General features: G+C 32.7%; 1 protein-coding gene across 1 annotated transcript in view; it reads right to left on the reverse strand.

Moving 5' to 3' along the window:
• LOC107687923 (piezo-type mechanosensitive ion channel component 2-like) overlaps nucleotides 1–14,057 on the reverse strand; it is a 91,512-nt gene that overhangs the window by 46,512 nt on the left and 30,943 nt on the right. Inside the window, 7 exon segments of the mRNA XM_016485412.1 lie at nucleotides 267–531; nucleotides 578–699; nucleotides 2,019–2,249; nucleotides 3,796–3,972; nucleotides 4,839–4,943; nucleotides 9,225–9,344; nucleotides 10,821–10,989. Coding sequence (XP_016340898.1) covers nucleotides 267–531; nucleotides 578–699; nucleotides 2,019–2,249; nucleotides 3,796–3,972; nucleotides 4,839–4,943; nucleotides 9,225–9,344; nucleotides 10,821–10,989 — 1,189 coding nt within the window.

The raw sequence follows: 14,057 nt of genomic DNA on the forward strand, positions 1-14,057 counted from the left end.
ACACACACACACACACACACACACACACACACACACACACACAGACATTCATTTCTGGGCGAGCTACTGTATATGTATAAAATTAAGTTTATTTTATTTAAAATTATATAAATATATATAGTTCACCTTTTTTTTTCTTTTCCATATATATTTTATTTTTTGTAGTGTGACCTGTGTGACCTGTACTTGTTTCCATAGGCATGTGGCCACAAGTCAAAATCCCAACAACCTGTCTGGCTTTATAAGGTTAGATAGCAGTGCAGCACCTGGTAAAGAGCCACGCAGGACAGAAACATCATCATGTAGACGATCTTGTACATGACAATCTTTCCTTCGAAGCTGACGAAGAAGAACATTCCTCCGCAGATATAGATCCAGTATTTCACCAGCAGAGCCATCACTAGTTTCCCAATCACATGCATCAGGTCATTCTCGCCCCCCTCCTCTTCCTCTTTGTCTTTTTCTTCCTCTAAAACCCACATGGAAAGTTATTTTTTATGCATTAAGACAGTGACGATTACAGGATTTAATCTGTACATTATACATAGGAAACCATTTGTTTTAGATTCTAATAAACAACCCACTTTTTTCCTGCTCATCTACTTTGACGTCACCAAGCGCTGCTTCCTCTTCCATCTTCTCTCGTCGTTCCATCAAAGTTTGTCTGAGCAGCAGCCAGAAACTCAGCTGACACAAAACCTACAGACACAATGCCGAAAACAGCAACTGTAGCAACTCACTTTTGTAACAGTTAGAATGGGTTGAAATGTATAAATAAATCACGGTATACTGACATTTTATATCAAAAGTGTGTTTATGAATTCATAACTGTCATGGGGTTGCATTATAGTTGTGTACTTTCCAGCTATTGCTGCAAATAAATAAATTATCTGTAGAATGCCTAATAATTTATCTGTAAAATACTACAAAGAAATTACCTATTTATATAAAATATACACTACTTCATTCATGAGTTTGGGGTCAGTATGATTTTTTAAAGTTTTTGAAAGTCTCTTTTGCTCACTAAGATTGCCAATATTTGTTCAAAAATACAGTAAAAACAGAAAAATTGTGAAATATTATTACAATTTCAAATGACTATGTTCTATTTAAATATATATTAAAACGCAATTTATTCCTCTGATCAAAGCTGAATTTTCAGCATCATTACTCGTCTTCAGTGTCACATGATCTTCAGAAATCATTCTAAGATGCTGATTTGCTGCTCAAGAAACATTTCTGGTTATTATCAAACACTTGTGCTGCTTCATATTTTTGTGGAAACCGTGATACACTACCATTCATTTAAATATTATATTTCTAAAAGATAAAAACTAAAAAGGAAAAAAGAAATTAATACTTTTAATCAGAAAAGCATTAAATTGATCAAAAGTGACAGTAAAGATGTGTATATGTTACAAAAAAAAAGTCTAGTTCAAACAAACGCAGTTCATTGAATTTTATATTTATCAGAGAATCCTAAAAAAAAAAAAAAAAAAAAAAAAAAAAAAAAAAAAACACCCCTCCAAAAAAAAAAAAAAAAAAAAAAAAAATATGACGGTTTTCACAAAAATATCAAGCAGTAAAAACCTTGCAATATTGACAATAATATAAACCATTATTAATAATAACTGATAAATAATAATTGATAACTGAGCACCACATTTCTATTCAAATAGAAAATAGTTTTAAATTGTAAAAACATTCACCATATTACTGTTTTTACTGTATTTTTTATCAAATAAATTCAGCCTTGGTGAGCAGAGGAGACTTCTTTCAAAACATTAAAAAATCTTAATTGCAAACTTTTGACAGGTAGTCTATATATTTATTCATGAAATTTGTTTTTGCTAAAAAAAATATACTAATTCAATTTTATATACATATTACATACAAATATACATATTTTAAATATACATACAATGATACAGCAGCAACTCTACTTATAGTTGAGGCCTGATTAAAGTTAAAATATATAATCTAAAAAAAAATCATGCAGTTCATTGTATAATTGTTACCTTGCTGCTCAGTTCACTGAAGGGCACCTCCATCTTCAGAAAGAAACCCGGCACTGGACTCAAGCGCTCAAAACACCAGATATACTGAAAGACCAGCAGGAGGTTCCCATAGGCCACCATGAACGGGGAGGTCAGCATGGCATATTTCCTTCGGTCTCGCACCATCCACAGAGTACAGGACCACAGCAGAAAGACGAATGTTGGCCAGCTAACGTACGTTATACTCCACGCCTTACAAATGGAGAAAGATTGATGAGATCTCATGGTTTGTATTTTTATGCTTTTTGTTGAATTATTTTCTACTCAAAATCATCTGTAGAACTTCAAAAGAATAGTTAAAGGGATAGTTCACCCAAAAATTAAAACGTGTTAATTTACTCACCCTCAGTCCATCCAAGATGTACAGTAGGTGACTTTTATCTTCAGTAGAACAGTAAAGAACATTTTTAGCTGAAACCGTGGTCTTTAGTGATTCATAAAATGCAAGTCAGCGTCTGCCCGTCTTTGAGAATTAAAAAAAAAAAAACATATCAAGTAACACAAAATTGGTACCTGTGGCTCCTGACGATATACTGAGGTCTTATGAAGTGAAACGATTGGTCTGTGCAAGAAACTGAACATTATCGTATTGACCCGAATATAAGACAATGTTTTTTTACTTGGAAATACATCTGAAAAAATGCGGGCGTCTTATATTCAGGGTCTAGACTTTGACATGTCAATAATACACCCACAACAATAGGTGGCGCCAAATACGCATAAAACGAGTGTGCCATGAAATACGTAATGTAATGTGTGTTGTAAAGATCGCAAGTAAAAACAAAACAAAACCTTACAGCTGCATGAGTCATGACTGTCATGTTAGCCTGATGGGACCAAACTCCCTTTGTGATTTTAAAACGTAAGACAGTACCCAGATTTAAAGACTACAGTAAGATTTAACTTCTACTGTTAATAAGATTTTGGTAGGCTACTATTAGATGGATAGCCTAAATGTCCTAATTCAGATGGGCTACCTGTTTTTTTTTTTTTTTAATGGTATATCAAAAAGTGTATATTTTTTAAATGTGATTGTTGGTACATTTTACCAGTTTTTACCATACTTTCGAAACAAAAATTAAAATAGGAAAAATATGCAATATGAAAATAATTGAAGACAAAATGTGTTTTACTGAGAAAAAACAAGATTTGGTTTTTAAAAAGCCTTTTTCCAAAAGGTACATCTGGAAAAAGGGGGGTCATCTTATATTCGGGCCAATACGGTATTTACAACATTATGACCTCTAATCCACAGCCTCAGGCAAACGGAAATATGATTATTTTCCATTTTGGACATTTCGCTTCTGGTTCAAAAAACTGATTCACCAGTTCACGTAATGATGTAATGTATATTATTATTACTAAAGCACCCAAAATTATGTGCAACATGAATGTTTTACATGTCTAAAGCATATAAAGTTTGCATGAGGCTCTGAATTACAGGCAATAATGTTGTAAATAATAATCAGTTTCTTGCACAAACCGATAGTTTCACTTCATAAGAACTCAATATATCATCAGAAGCCACAGGGATTAACTTGTGTTCCTTGATTTTTTTTTTTCTTTTGACTTATATTTTATGAATCACCAAGGACCACGATTTTACATAAAAATCATCTTTACTGTTCTACTCAAGAAAAAAGTCACCTACATCTTGCATGGCCCAAAGGTACGTAAATTAACAGCAGATGTTCATTTTTGGGTGAACTATCCCTTTAACCTCCTTTAACTTTCTCACCATCATAGCAATAAGAGCACAGATGTAGCTCTGCTTCATGATGAACTTGAACACTTTTACTAGAGCGTCTGGCGGTCCGCCCTGCTCTTCCTCTTCCTCTTGTTCCTCTTCCTCATCTGTCTTCTCCTCTTCCTCCTCCAGCTGTGAGTCCGAGATCTCATTTGTGTTTTCATCTGTCTTCTCTGTGTGGGGCATTAAAATAATACAGTCATTTCAATTTGTTCACTTAAGAAAAATGTCAGTGGAATGATCAAATTGTTCTCAGCCCCAGACAGCGGTGAGATTTTAATCAGTTGTGTTTACAAAGTACCAGGTTATAGTGCAATGAGCGCTTCTGAGGAAGAACTGGTCACTGGATTTGCCCCAGTTTTTGCAGTTTGTTTTTTAAGAGCCTTAGTATCAAATAAACTAGATACTGAAGAGCAGAACAGTATACTGTATTGCACTTGTTTTTTAAACTGGCTTTTAGTATCTACTTCTTAAGATAAACATCTTCAGAATTAAAAGGCAATTACTACTAACAAGATGTGTTCTGTATTCTGTAGCTTTCTGTAATATCTAAATAAGTTAAACATATTTCAATAGAAGCACAGACAGAACATGTTATTTTAGTATCACTGACATACTATTATAGTTTTTATTAATAGTTTCAATTAGCTTATATTTTGCTACTTTTCAGTTTCTACTATTTTCAGGTTTCATTTAAATTTTTGTTAGTTTTAGTAATTTTGTTGTGAGTTTTTCTCTTTTTTATTAGTTTTTTTTTTTACTTTTTAGTTTTAGTTATTTTAATACATTAAGTTAAACTAAATAGAAATGACGCCTTAGCAACTAACTGAAATAAAATAAGTTTTTACATATTTTTAAGTATATTTTTAATATTTTAAGGTAACATTGTTTTGATTACTATATAATATTTTAATTAGTGTTTTAGTTACTATATAACTATAATACAATATATTTTAAAACTATAATAACCCTGGATATAATATATAGATTTAATTGTACTAAATCTCACCTTCAAATTCAACAGGCTGATCCACTTTATACTGAGGAGTTGAGTAAATATCCAGACTGACCGGTCCGTTCTCAATGGGTACAGCGGACACATAGTCAAACGACGTCCCGTTAGAGTTAACCACCATTACCTTCATAATAACAGGAAAAAAAATTACACAAGGGACAGGTCATATAATAAGCACAGAAAATGACTAATATCTGTCTAAAAGCAATTAATATACAGCATGCAAGATTTGATGATTTTTTTTAAACTAAAATTGTTTTTGCAGCCAGTTTTAGAAATATGAAATATATATACAACTAGTTTTAACACACACACGTACTGTTTTAATACACAGCTGAGGTGTGTAAAAATATTTGCTTGTCCAAATGGGCGAATCTCACAAAACCTACAAGAAAATGTCCAAAAAACTAAACAAATAAGTAATTACATTCAACAGAAAGAAAATGAAGATTTTTTTTGAATTGTGACATTTTCTTTAACCACTTATTTTCACTACAAATTCTCATTACCAGGTTGAAAAATAAAAAAATAAATACTAAATAAAAAATACAGTATATTTAAATATCAATCTAATGCTGCTATAATTAACAACAGCTATTTTTTAAAGAAACATTTCAATCTAATGAATTTTATGGGATTAATGGGAATTATGGGGGAAAAAATTATAAAGTTATAATTGAAAATATATAATTATATTATATTTTTTTATAAATTTAAAATAATTTATAAGTATAGATAACTTGCACAGTATTGCAGTATATTTAATATGTATATATGTATATATATATATATATATATATATATATATTATTACATTTAAGATGAGCACAGGAGGGTCGATAACATTATGCTGTTCTCTAACATCAGCGCTGAGCAGAGCAAAGTACAGCGGCACTATTCACAGATAGAGACCAGCACTCAGACCGACATGAGCTAAAAAACCTTTAATGCTGACGGGTGAGGATGGACGCTAAAGTTTAAGACAACATGGATGCTCTTGATGCTATTCTTAAGGCAAGACGCTACAGGTATAACCTGCACTAGTCAAATTTGTGAATTTGTGATATTTGGCTTTTCATTATGTGTTGTTTCGAACTAGTGGAAGAAAAACATCCGATATACACGCATAAATGTTTATTTTATTACACTTTATCTATTTGCATTTGTAGATTTTAATTACAATAAATATCTTTAAAGGCTGTGAGTTTTTTTTTCTCCACTTCAGCAGCACTTACATACACCAAACTTTTTTTATTAACAGTTTTAATCAATATTCTGAATGTTTTCAGTGATGGGTTTGTTCATATATTATTCACATTGATTTATATAACATTTTATTCCTGAAAACATGGTGAAAATTAATATCTAATCTATCCATCCATCCATCCATCCATCATCTATCAAATTATTACTGTATAAATAGGAAAACGTCTGTAATCTCTAGCCTTCTACAAACGCAGCAGATCTACACTCAAAGCGAAAGATGCTTTTTTCGATGGCACCACCATCGAAGTTTAACCTCCCGCCAAACAAATGAGCGACCTGGGCTCAGACCGTTATATGCAACAAAGTTTCCGTGAGTTCCACTGACTACACCAGGGGCAACAGATGGATCATTGGCCATCGTTCATCTCGATGGTGACCAAATTGAGCAAGTTCAACAATTTAAATACCTGGGAACAGCGGTACAAGAGAGGAAAGTAGCGACTACAGCAGAAGTCCACACTCTAATTGGTCAAGCAGCCGCAGTCTTTGCTTCCCACAAGTGGTGCCTGTGGAAGTGCTCCAACATCTCCACCAAAACCAAGGTCCACCTCTTTCGGACCTTAATCCTGCCAGTTCTCCTCTATGGATCAGAAACTTGGACGTTACTTAAATTAGACCTGGCCAAACTTGAGGTCTTTCAAATGCGGCGCCTACTCCAGATTATTAGTTTCCCTTCGTGACCATCTTCGAAATGCGGATATTCGCTGTCGATGCGAATATCAGCCAACGATTGAGGAGCAAATTCAGAAACGGCGATTGCAATGGTTTGGTCACCAAAGCATTTTATAGGGCTGGGCGATATAGCTAAAAAATGTATCAATGATATAATGTTCATCAATAATTATTGACATTTTTTATAACCTTTTGTAAAACAAAGAGCAATAGAAAAAAAGTTTAAATATAATCACTGTATTTTTAAATTAACCCAATTTATTGAGACAAACAACAAATCTTTTTTGTTTTAACAGTCATACACACAATAAAAATTAAGCAAATATCTAATTTTAATGTTTTATATGCAGATTAAATAGGTTTTAAGGAAACTTTTGTCTTGTCTCCCGAGGCCACAGGAGGGCACAACGAGCAAAATAATGCAGCGCATTTAAATTGTCAACGCAAGGAAGTAACTCTATTTAAAAAAATGTGCATTATGTCTAAATGAACTCATAAAAATCAAATATAATTTCGTAAATTACATAAACAATTATGAACAAAACAGCATCATGTATTTAGGCATTGCTTAATCCAAAGAGCCGAAGCGCCGATCACACCGACTGCATTTAAAAACATAAGAGACGCAGTGAAAAGGAATAAACCTCCACAAATTCATGACGTGTTTTCTAAAAGTTTAAACTGTTTTAACTTTGCATGGCTTTCTATACATCTATTCTATCGAAGAAGGTGTACCGTCGATAAATATCGATACCGTTTTATCGCCCAGGCCTAGCATTTTACCATACAAGCAAGTTACCATACAAACTCCGAAATCGACCTGTCCAGTGGAAAGTCCAACAAACAGCGCCAAAGAAAATATGGATCAAACAGGTTGAAGAGGATTTGAGAAAACAACGTCTCAACCTCGATGAGGCCAGGTCCATGGCCATGAAACCCAATGGATGGAAACGTCTTGTACATGAAATCCGGCAACTATTAGCACCCACAGCAGCGTATGGTTTGAGGAAACGATCCAAACCAAGCGCCAGCTAGAGATCAAAGAAGAAGACAACAGGGGTGCTATTGATCTAGTGCGTCATTGTTGCCGCTGTGGTCGCACTTTGCGTTTGAAGGGTTGAAAAGATGGCACGAGATAAATCTGTTTTTGATGTAATTTTTCAAACATGAATGTCGTAATTACTGTAATTTCGAGATGACAACACGTGACGTTCTACTTGGAGCTGTTCACACCCTTGGACTCGGAAATATCGCACTATCAATCCCTAAACACAGCGCCTAATGAATCTGAGGTGCTCAGGTGGTACAAGTTGTAGCTCTCAGAAAACTCCTAGTTCATAAGTTGTAATTACGACTTCTACGAGGACGTGATTTTATTTTTTTTAAAGTTGGTATCTCGTAATCACGGTAATTACGATATGGCGTGAACGCACCTTAAGTCATTTAATGAACTGGAACAGCCAACTGATCTACAGATTCCTATTGGCTGCTCTTGTCACATCCTAAACCCTTTACTGAATGTTTTTGAAGATTTTATGATTGTAAAAGACTGACTTGACATTAAATTAATAAAAATATTGTATATGAACTGTTTTTGTCCTATATATAAAACAGTTATTAGAATGCATTTTCATTATTAAAATGAAAAACCTTCAATAGGTTGACTGACCCAGCACAATGTCAAAAAACAACCCAGCAAATGGGTTAATGTATAAAACCCAAAAAGCTGGGTTAAACTAACCCAGCATGTGTTCTGTCTAATATTTACCCAGCACTGGGTTGCCAAATAACCCAGAAATTGATGTTTTTAACCCAGCATTTTTGCATACACTCTAAAAAATGCTGGGTTAAATACAACCCAACGCTGGGTAAAATATGGATAAACCCAGCGACTGGCTTGTTTTGACCCAGCAGCAGTTGGGTTACTGCCCAGAAGGTTGGGTTAAACATTTAACCCAACTGTTGGTTGAAAACAACCCAATCGCTGGGTTTGTCCATATTTTACCCAGCGCTAAGTTGTATTTAACCCAGCATTTTTAGAGTGTAAAGGGGTTTTGGATTTTCAGAAAATACTGTCAACAGGCAGAAAAAAAATTCACCATGTTTTAGGAATAAAATGTTATATAAATCAGTGCAAATCATATATATATATATATATATATATATATATATAAACAAACCCTTCAGAAAAAAACCTTCAAATTATGAGTGCTGCTGAAGTGGAGATAAAAACTTCACTTGAATATATGTATTAAAACTAAATTCTACAGACCCAAATAGATAAAGTGCAATAAAATAAACACTTAAAAGTTTATTTTGAATGTTTTTGTTCCACTAGTCTATGACCTCATTACATGCAATTTCGGACTTATATTGTGGCCTCTAAACTTTACTGGATTAAGATAAAGTTTAGCATTGTGAGACATTTTCTTAATTTAAGCTTTAAAAATGCTCTTTGTTCCCCCACATTTCTTTCCTCAGTTTTCTGATGCGCATTCCACCAGAGCAGCCGCTTCCCGATCGACGTGTGAATGAAGCGGTTTCCAGCGGTCTCATTTTCCCCGTTAATCTCCTCTTCCTCACTCTCCTGCCAGAGAAAAATCAATAAACACAGAAACATATTCAGTGAGTACCGTGAATGAAATTAAAACATGTATCGTGGAGCAGCTTACGAATGAAAACTCTGAAGATGATAAACACGCTTAATGGAGTCATGAGATGAAAACAGCAACAATGAACTAATCATTTCATCGGATGAAGGCGTAACAGCGTTTATGATTCATCATCGATCTCTCTGCGAAGTCACGTCACCGGTTATTCTCATCACTTAGATTAACGCCAACAACAAAATCGTGAAATCATGCTGTGATCAAACCTAGAGGCATGTGAATCAATAAGCTCATACATGTGAGGTATTGACCGCTCTATAAAGCCGTGAAGCGCATGACAGCATGTGGACAGATGGGGAAAAGGTGACAGAGATCAAACCAACATTGAACATTGTTATGTGCCTATCATATACATCTTCATATCAGTGTTATTTAAGTATCATTCATATACTATTATATAGCCATGATTTCTTTGTTAATATTTTGAATTTTTTTAAATTTTGTTTTCACTTTAATTTAAGTGTAAGTTTTTAGAAATTTTCTTGTGTTATTGTCCTTTTTATTCATTTTTAGTTTTTTCAAAGTCTACATAGTTTATTAATTTTTATTTTAAAAACGGTTTGTTTAAAAAACTGTAAAAAACATTTTTCATATTTTATTTTATTTACATTTTATATAAAGTTAACATTTATTTTATCTAAAGTAACAAATTATTTTAGTTTTAGTTTAATAATAGTTTAAGTAAAGCATATTATAGACACAGTTGACTAATATTAATTAAAGGGGTCATATGATGCTTTTTTAAAGATCATTATTTTGTGTATTTGGTGTAACAGAATATGTTGACATGCTTTAATGTTCAAAAAACACATTATTTTTCAAATACTGTACATTATTGTAGGAAAGGAAAACTTGAAATCGCATCATATGACCCCTTTAAGGAATATTAACATTTATTTATTAAGAAATATTGCATTTTTTTTTTTTTTTTAGACTAAATGTTAATTGGTCAATAAATCATTATATATGTTTGTCCCTCTGTCCTCAATATTTTGTTTGCCTTTTGTAAAATTCCTAAATTAATTTCTTTGTATTAAAATGCATGAAAAATGCATTAAATTGAGACAAGCTTGACATCAATGATAAAAAAACAGTGTTTTTGTGTAAAATACAGAAAAATACTTGTTTTCAAAGTAAATTTATTTTTAAACCATTTTTTCTCCACTTTAATTGTTTGCATCCATTCATCAAGTTTAGTGAAGTTTATGCTTAAAAACAAGAAAAATATTTTTGCCATTGGAATTAATTTAAAATATATTGTTTAACGGATATTTGGATATTTTCAACTGGAAAATCTCATTAAAATAATATTTTTTTGGCAGCGTGTACATTCAAATAATACTTAAAATACACCATAAAATATACTTTTTCACTTCAAGTGGCATTAGGCTCACCATGATCATGGGATCTTGCAGCCACAGACGGATCAAGGTGGCCAGTGTGTAGTACAGGACCAAGAGCATGATGGGATTGACAAAATGGTGCCAGTTCAGGCCACTGTTGACAGCAAGCTTCCAGGTTGAGGAGCAGTCGGTTCGAACGATGGAGGAGATGCCAAACAAACTGTGGAGAAAGAAAGTAAACCGGGTCATTTTGCTTTAATGATATCATTTTTATTCTGCTCCCTGCTGTTGCTGTGACTGGGACAGAAATGATCACATGACCACGGCCCATGTGACGGGAAGAACAGGAAGTGATGTGGAAAGCACTGGCTGTCAACACTGTCACTTAACAGTCATGCACATCAAGGAGACGACTCTTTCATCAACTACAATTAGGCCACAGTCTTTTCCAACCAGATCACCATTAACACCACAACAGCGGCTATTTCTACTGTTCACGCCAAAACTGCTTTCACAAAGAAAAAACGAGAAAGACCAGCACAAAAGAGTGGGATTGTGGTACTGAATTTCTATTTACGAATCCCAAGGGAAAGAAGTAAACAGGCTGATATACTGCAAAATAAATAAATCAGTATTTTTATCTAAACGTTCTTAAATCAAGATTCATTTAGCATTAAATCAAAAAATTCAGATGCATTAAATAAAATTGAGAAAAAAAATCAAGATATATTTATTTGGGAAGCAAAATGACTTTGTTGTTGTATGTCTTGTTTTCTGGAAAAATAAGTGAGTTTTTGCTTAAAACAAGAAAAATGTCTGCCAATAGGATCAGAAAAAATCAACATAATTTAAAAGAAAAACAAGATTATTTTTCTTTCCCCGTGTTTTTTCTTACTCACTTAATTTTGATGAATCTTTCAGGAAACAAGTCTTAATATCTTGTTTAACTTCGCTCTTGATTTAAGAATGTAGTTATTTGTACTGGAAAACAAGACAACATACTGAGGAAGAGCATCACTTATTGCAGTGTAAGTAAGTGTTAGCAGAGTGTTTGAGTTTGATGAGTTTATCTGACCATAATGCTCTTCTAACTTGAGTTTCAGTCGTCTTAACCTTGAGATCACAACCACAAACACAATGAAAGGCAAACCTTTCAACACTGAATTCATTTGAAATCACTCAAGAGTAACAAGTCAGGAACACTCCAGACTTTCTTTCTTCTGTGAAAAGTCAGTAAATAATGATTGATTTGTGGGTGAATTACTCCGCTAACGTTCCTCATATTTATAAAACCATCTAGATTTTACATGATTAGTTTGTTTTCTATTGATCTGATTATTTCACATTAAAAAAAATGGTGTAGAAACAATTTTCACTCGGAAATTGCAAGGAAATTTCAGTTTACGACAGCAACTGAACAATTCATTAAACATGAGATTTTGAAATAGAAAGAATTAAATAGTTTTTTCTTGTAAAACAAACTCCAATAATCTCCAATGATTTTTCACAGTTGTAAATAAAACTGTATGTGAAGAAACTAAAACAGCATAATAAGCGCATTTACTGCCAAAAGAACAGGCCGCAATGAAGTTCAAACAAGGCTGCTCTACTAAACATAGACCTAATGGCCTCAGCCGGAGCAAAAGCAGTCGGTGGAATCGATACCCAAGAAGAGCATCAAGGGCATGAGAGACGGAGCAGGAACAGGTGCCGACTCAGTCCATCAGCACCTGCAGATCATACACAGCCCAAGCCTGAGCAGATCTGAGAATACGGAAAATATGGAAATATGAGGTGAAGGACAACTAGTGCTAAAATACACATCACAGGTCTGTTTGCTGCAGCCTTTTAAGGCTGATCCCAATGCAAAAAACTGCTCTAAAAGGCAGCATAATTATATATCATGGCCAAATTAGGAAGCATACAGCATCTATCTGTAATGGTGAAGGCAATGCCAGAATGCATTGCGACAAGTTCAAAATTATATAATTTTTAGGCTTGTATTCTACTGACAGTCTTTTCCACTTTTGCAAATTTCTTAAAATATTTTAAATCCTTACTTTTTTTTTTTTTTGCATTGTGACATTATTTTCATTATATATTTATTATATTTAATGATATTTTATTCAAATTAGAAAGTACATTAGCACTGCATTTAAAGACTATTTTTATTACAGTATAAATAATGAGGGTTTTTTTATGATAATGACTATTTAGAGGTGTGCCAATTTACATAAAATTAATGTCATAATGCAAATAAATCTTAATCTTACAAAAATAAATATTTTTTTCAAATGTAAAATATACTTTGCTTTTGATTATTGAAATGAAATTTGAGACAGACATTTCTTCACAGAAATATTATTTAAATGTGTATGAAATATAAAATAAGTTCTATATGATCTCATTTTTTGCTTTTACAATTTAAATATTTGGGTAAGTTTTTTTTTTAATTCAACAATATATGATTAATCATATGAAACTGTTTTTATAATACTGTTTTTTTTTTTTATTAATACTTTTATTCAGCATTATAATTTTACAAAAGATTTATATATCTTTTTCTTTAAGTAATGTGAATTTTCTATAATTATTATTATTAATTTATTTTATTTTTGCTTTTGATTTTTTGGGATGAAATATGGCCAATTATTTTGGCCGATATCTGATGCCGATATATTTCCTTTCTCTCTCCTGTGATTATAAACAAGTTATTTTTAATTTTGCTTAGTTTAAAAAAAAAAAAAAAACTACTTGTTAGAATTAAATAAACAATAATGAAGTTATTTTATAATTTGAAAATAACTATAAATCAGTCATTGTTTTTTTTTTTTTAGACAGATGTAGTGATAACCTTAACATTTTATTTGAAGATTTAGATTCTAAAGCAAAAGTACGGAGCCCCGCACATGACATGCAAGAAAAAATAAATAAATCGTGCGCACGATTTACTAATTCGTTCCCTCGATGTACTAAAATGTGCACACGATTACTATTTCGTTCCCTCGATTTGCTAAATCGTACGCACAATTTATAAATCGAGGGAACGAAATGGAAAATCGTGCACACAATTTAGCCTACAATTTTTTTTGTCTGCATGACATGTGCGGGGCTCCGTACAAAAGAATTCTGAAAATCTTTTAGAGCTCCTTGTATTTAAGTATTCATACTAATCCGTAAAAAAAAAATTAAAAAAAAAAAATATATATATATATATAGGTAGAAGCATCCGGCACCCCAGTGTTTCCACATCATCGAATCTGGCCCCCTTTAGGGAGAGTGTGGACA

Source organism: Sinocyclocheilus anshuiensis, unplaced genomic scaffold (assembly GCF_001515605.1).
Source record: "Sinocyclocheilus anshuiensis isolate Anshui unplaced genomic scaffold, SAMN03320099.WGS_v1.1 scaffold293, whole genome shotgun sequence".
Classification (NCBI taxonomy): Eukaryota; Metazoa; Chordata; class Actinopteri; order Cypriniformes; family Cyprinidae; genus Sinocyclocheilus; species Sinocyclocheilus anshuiensis.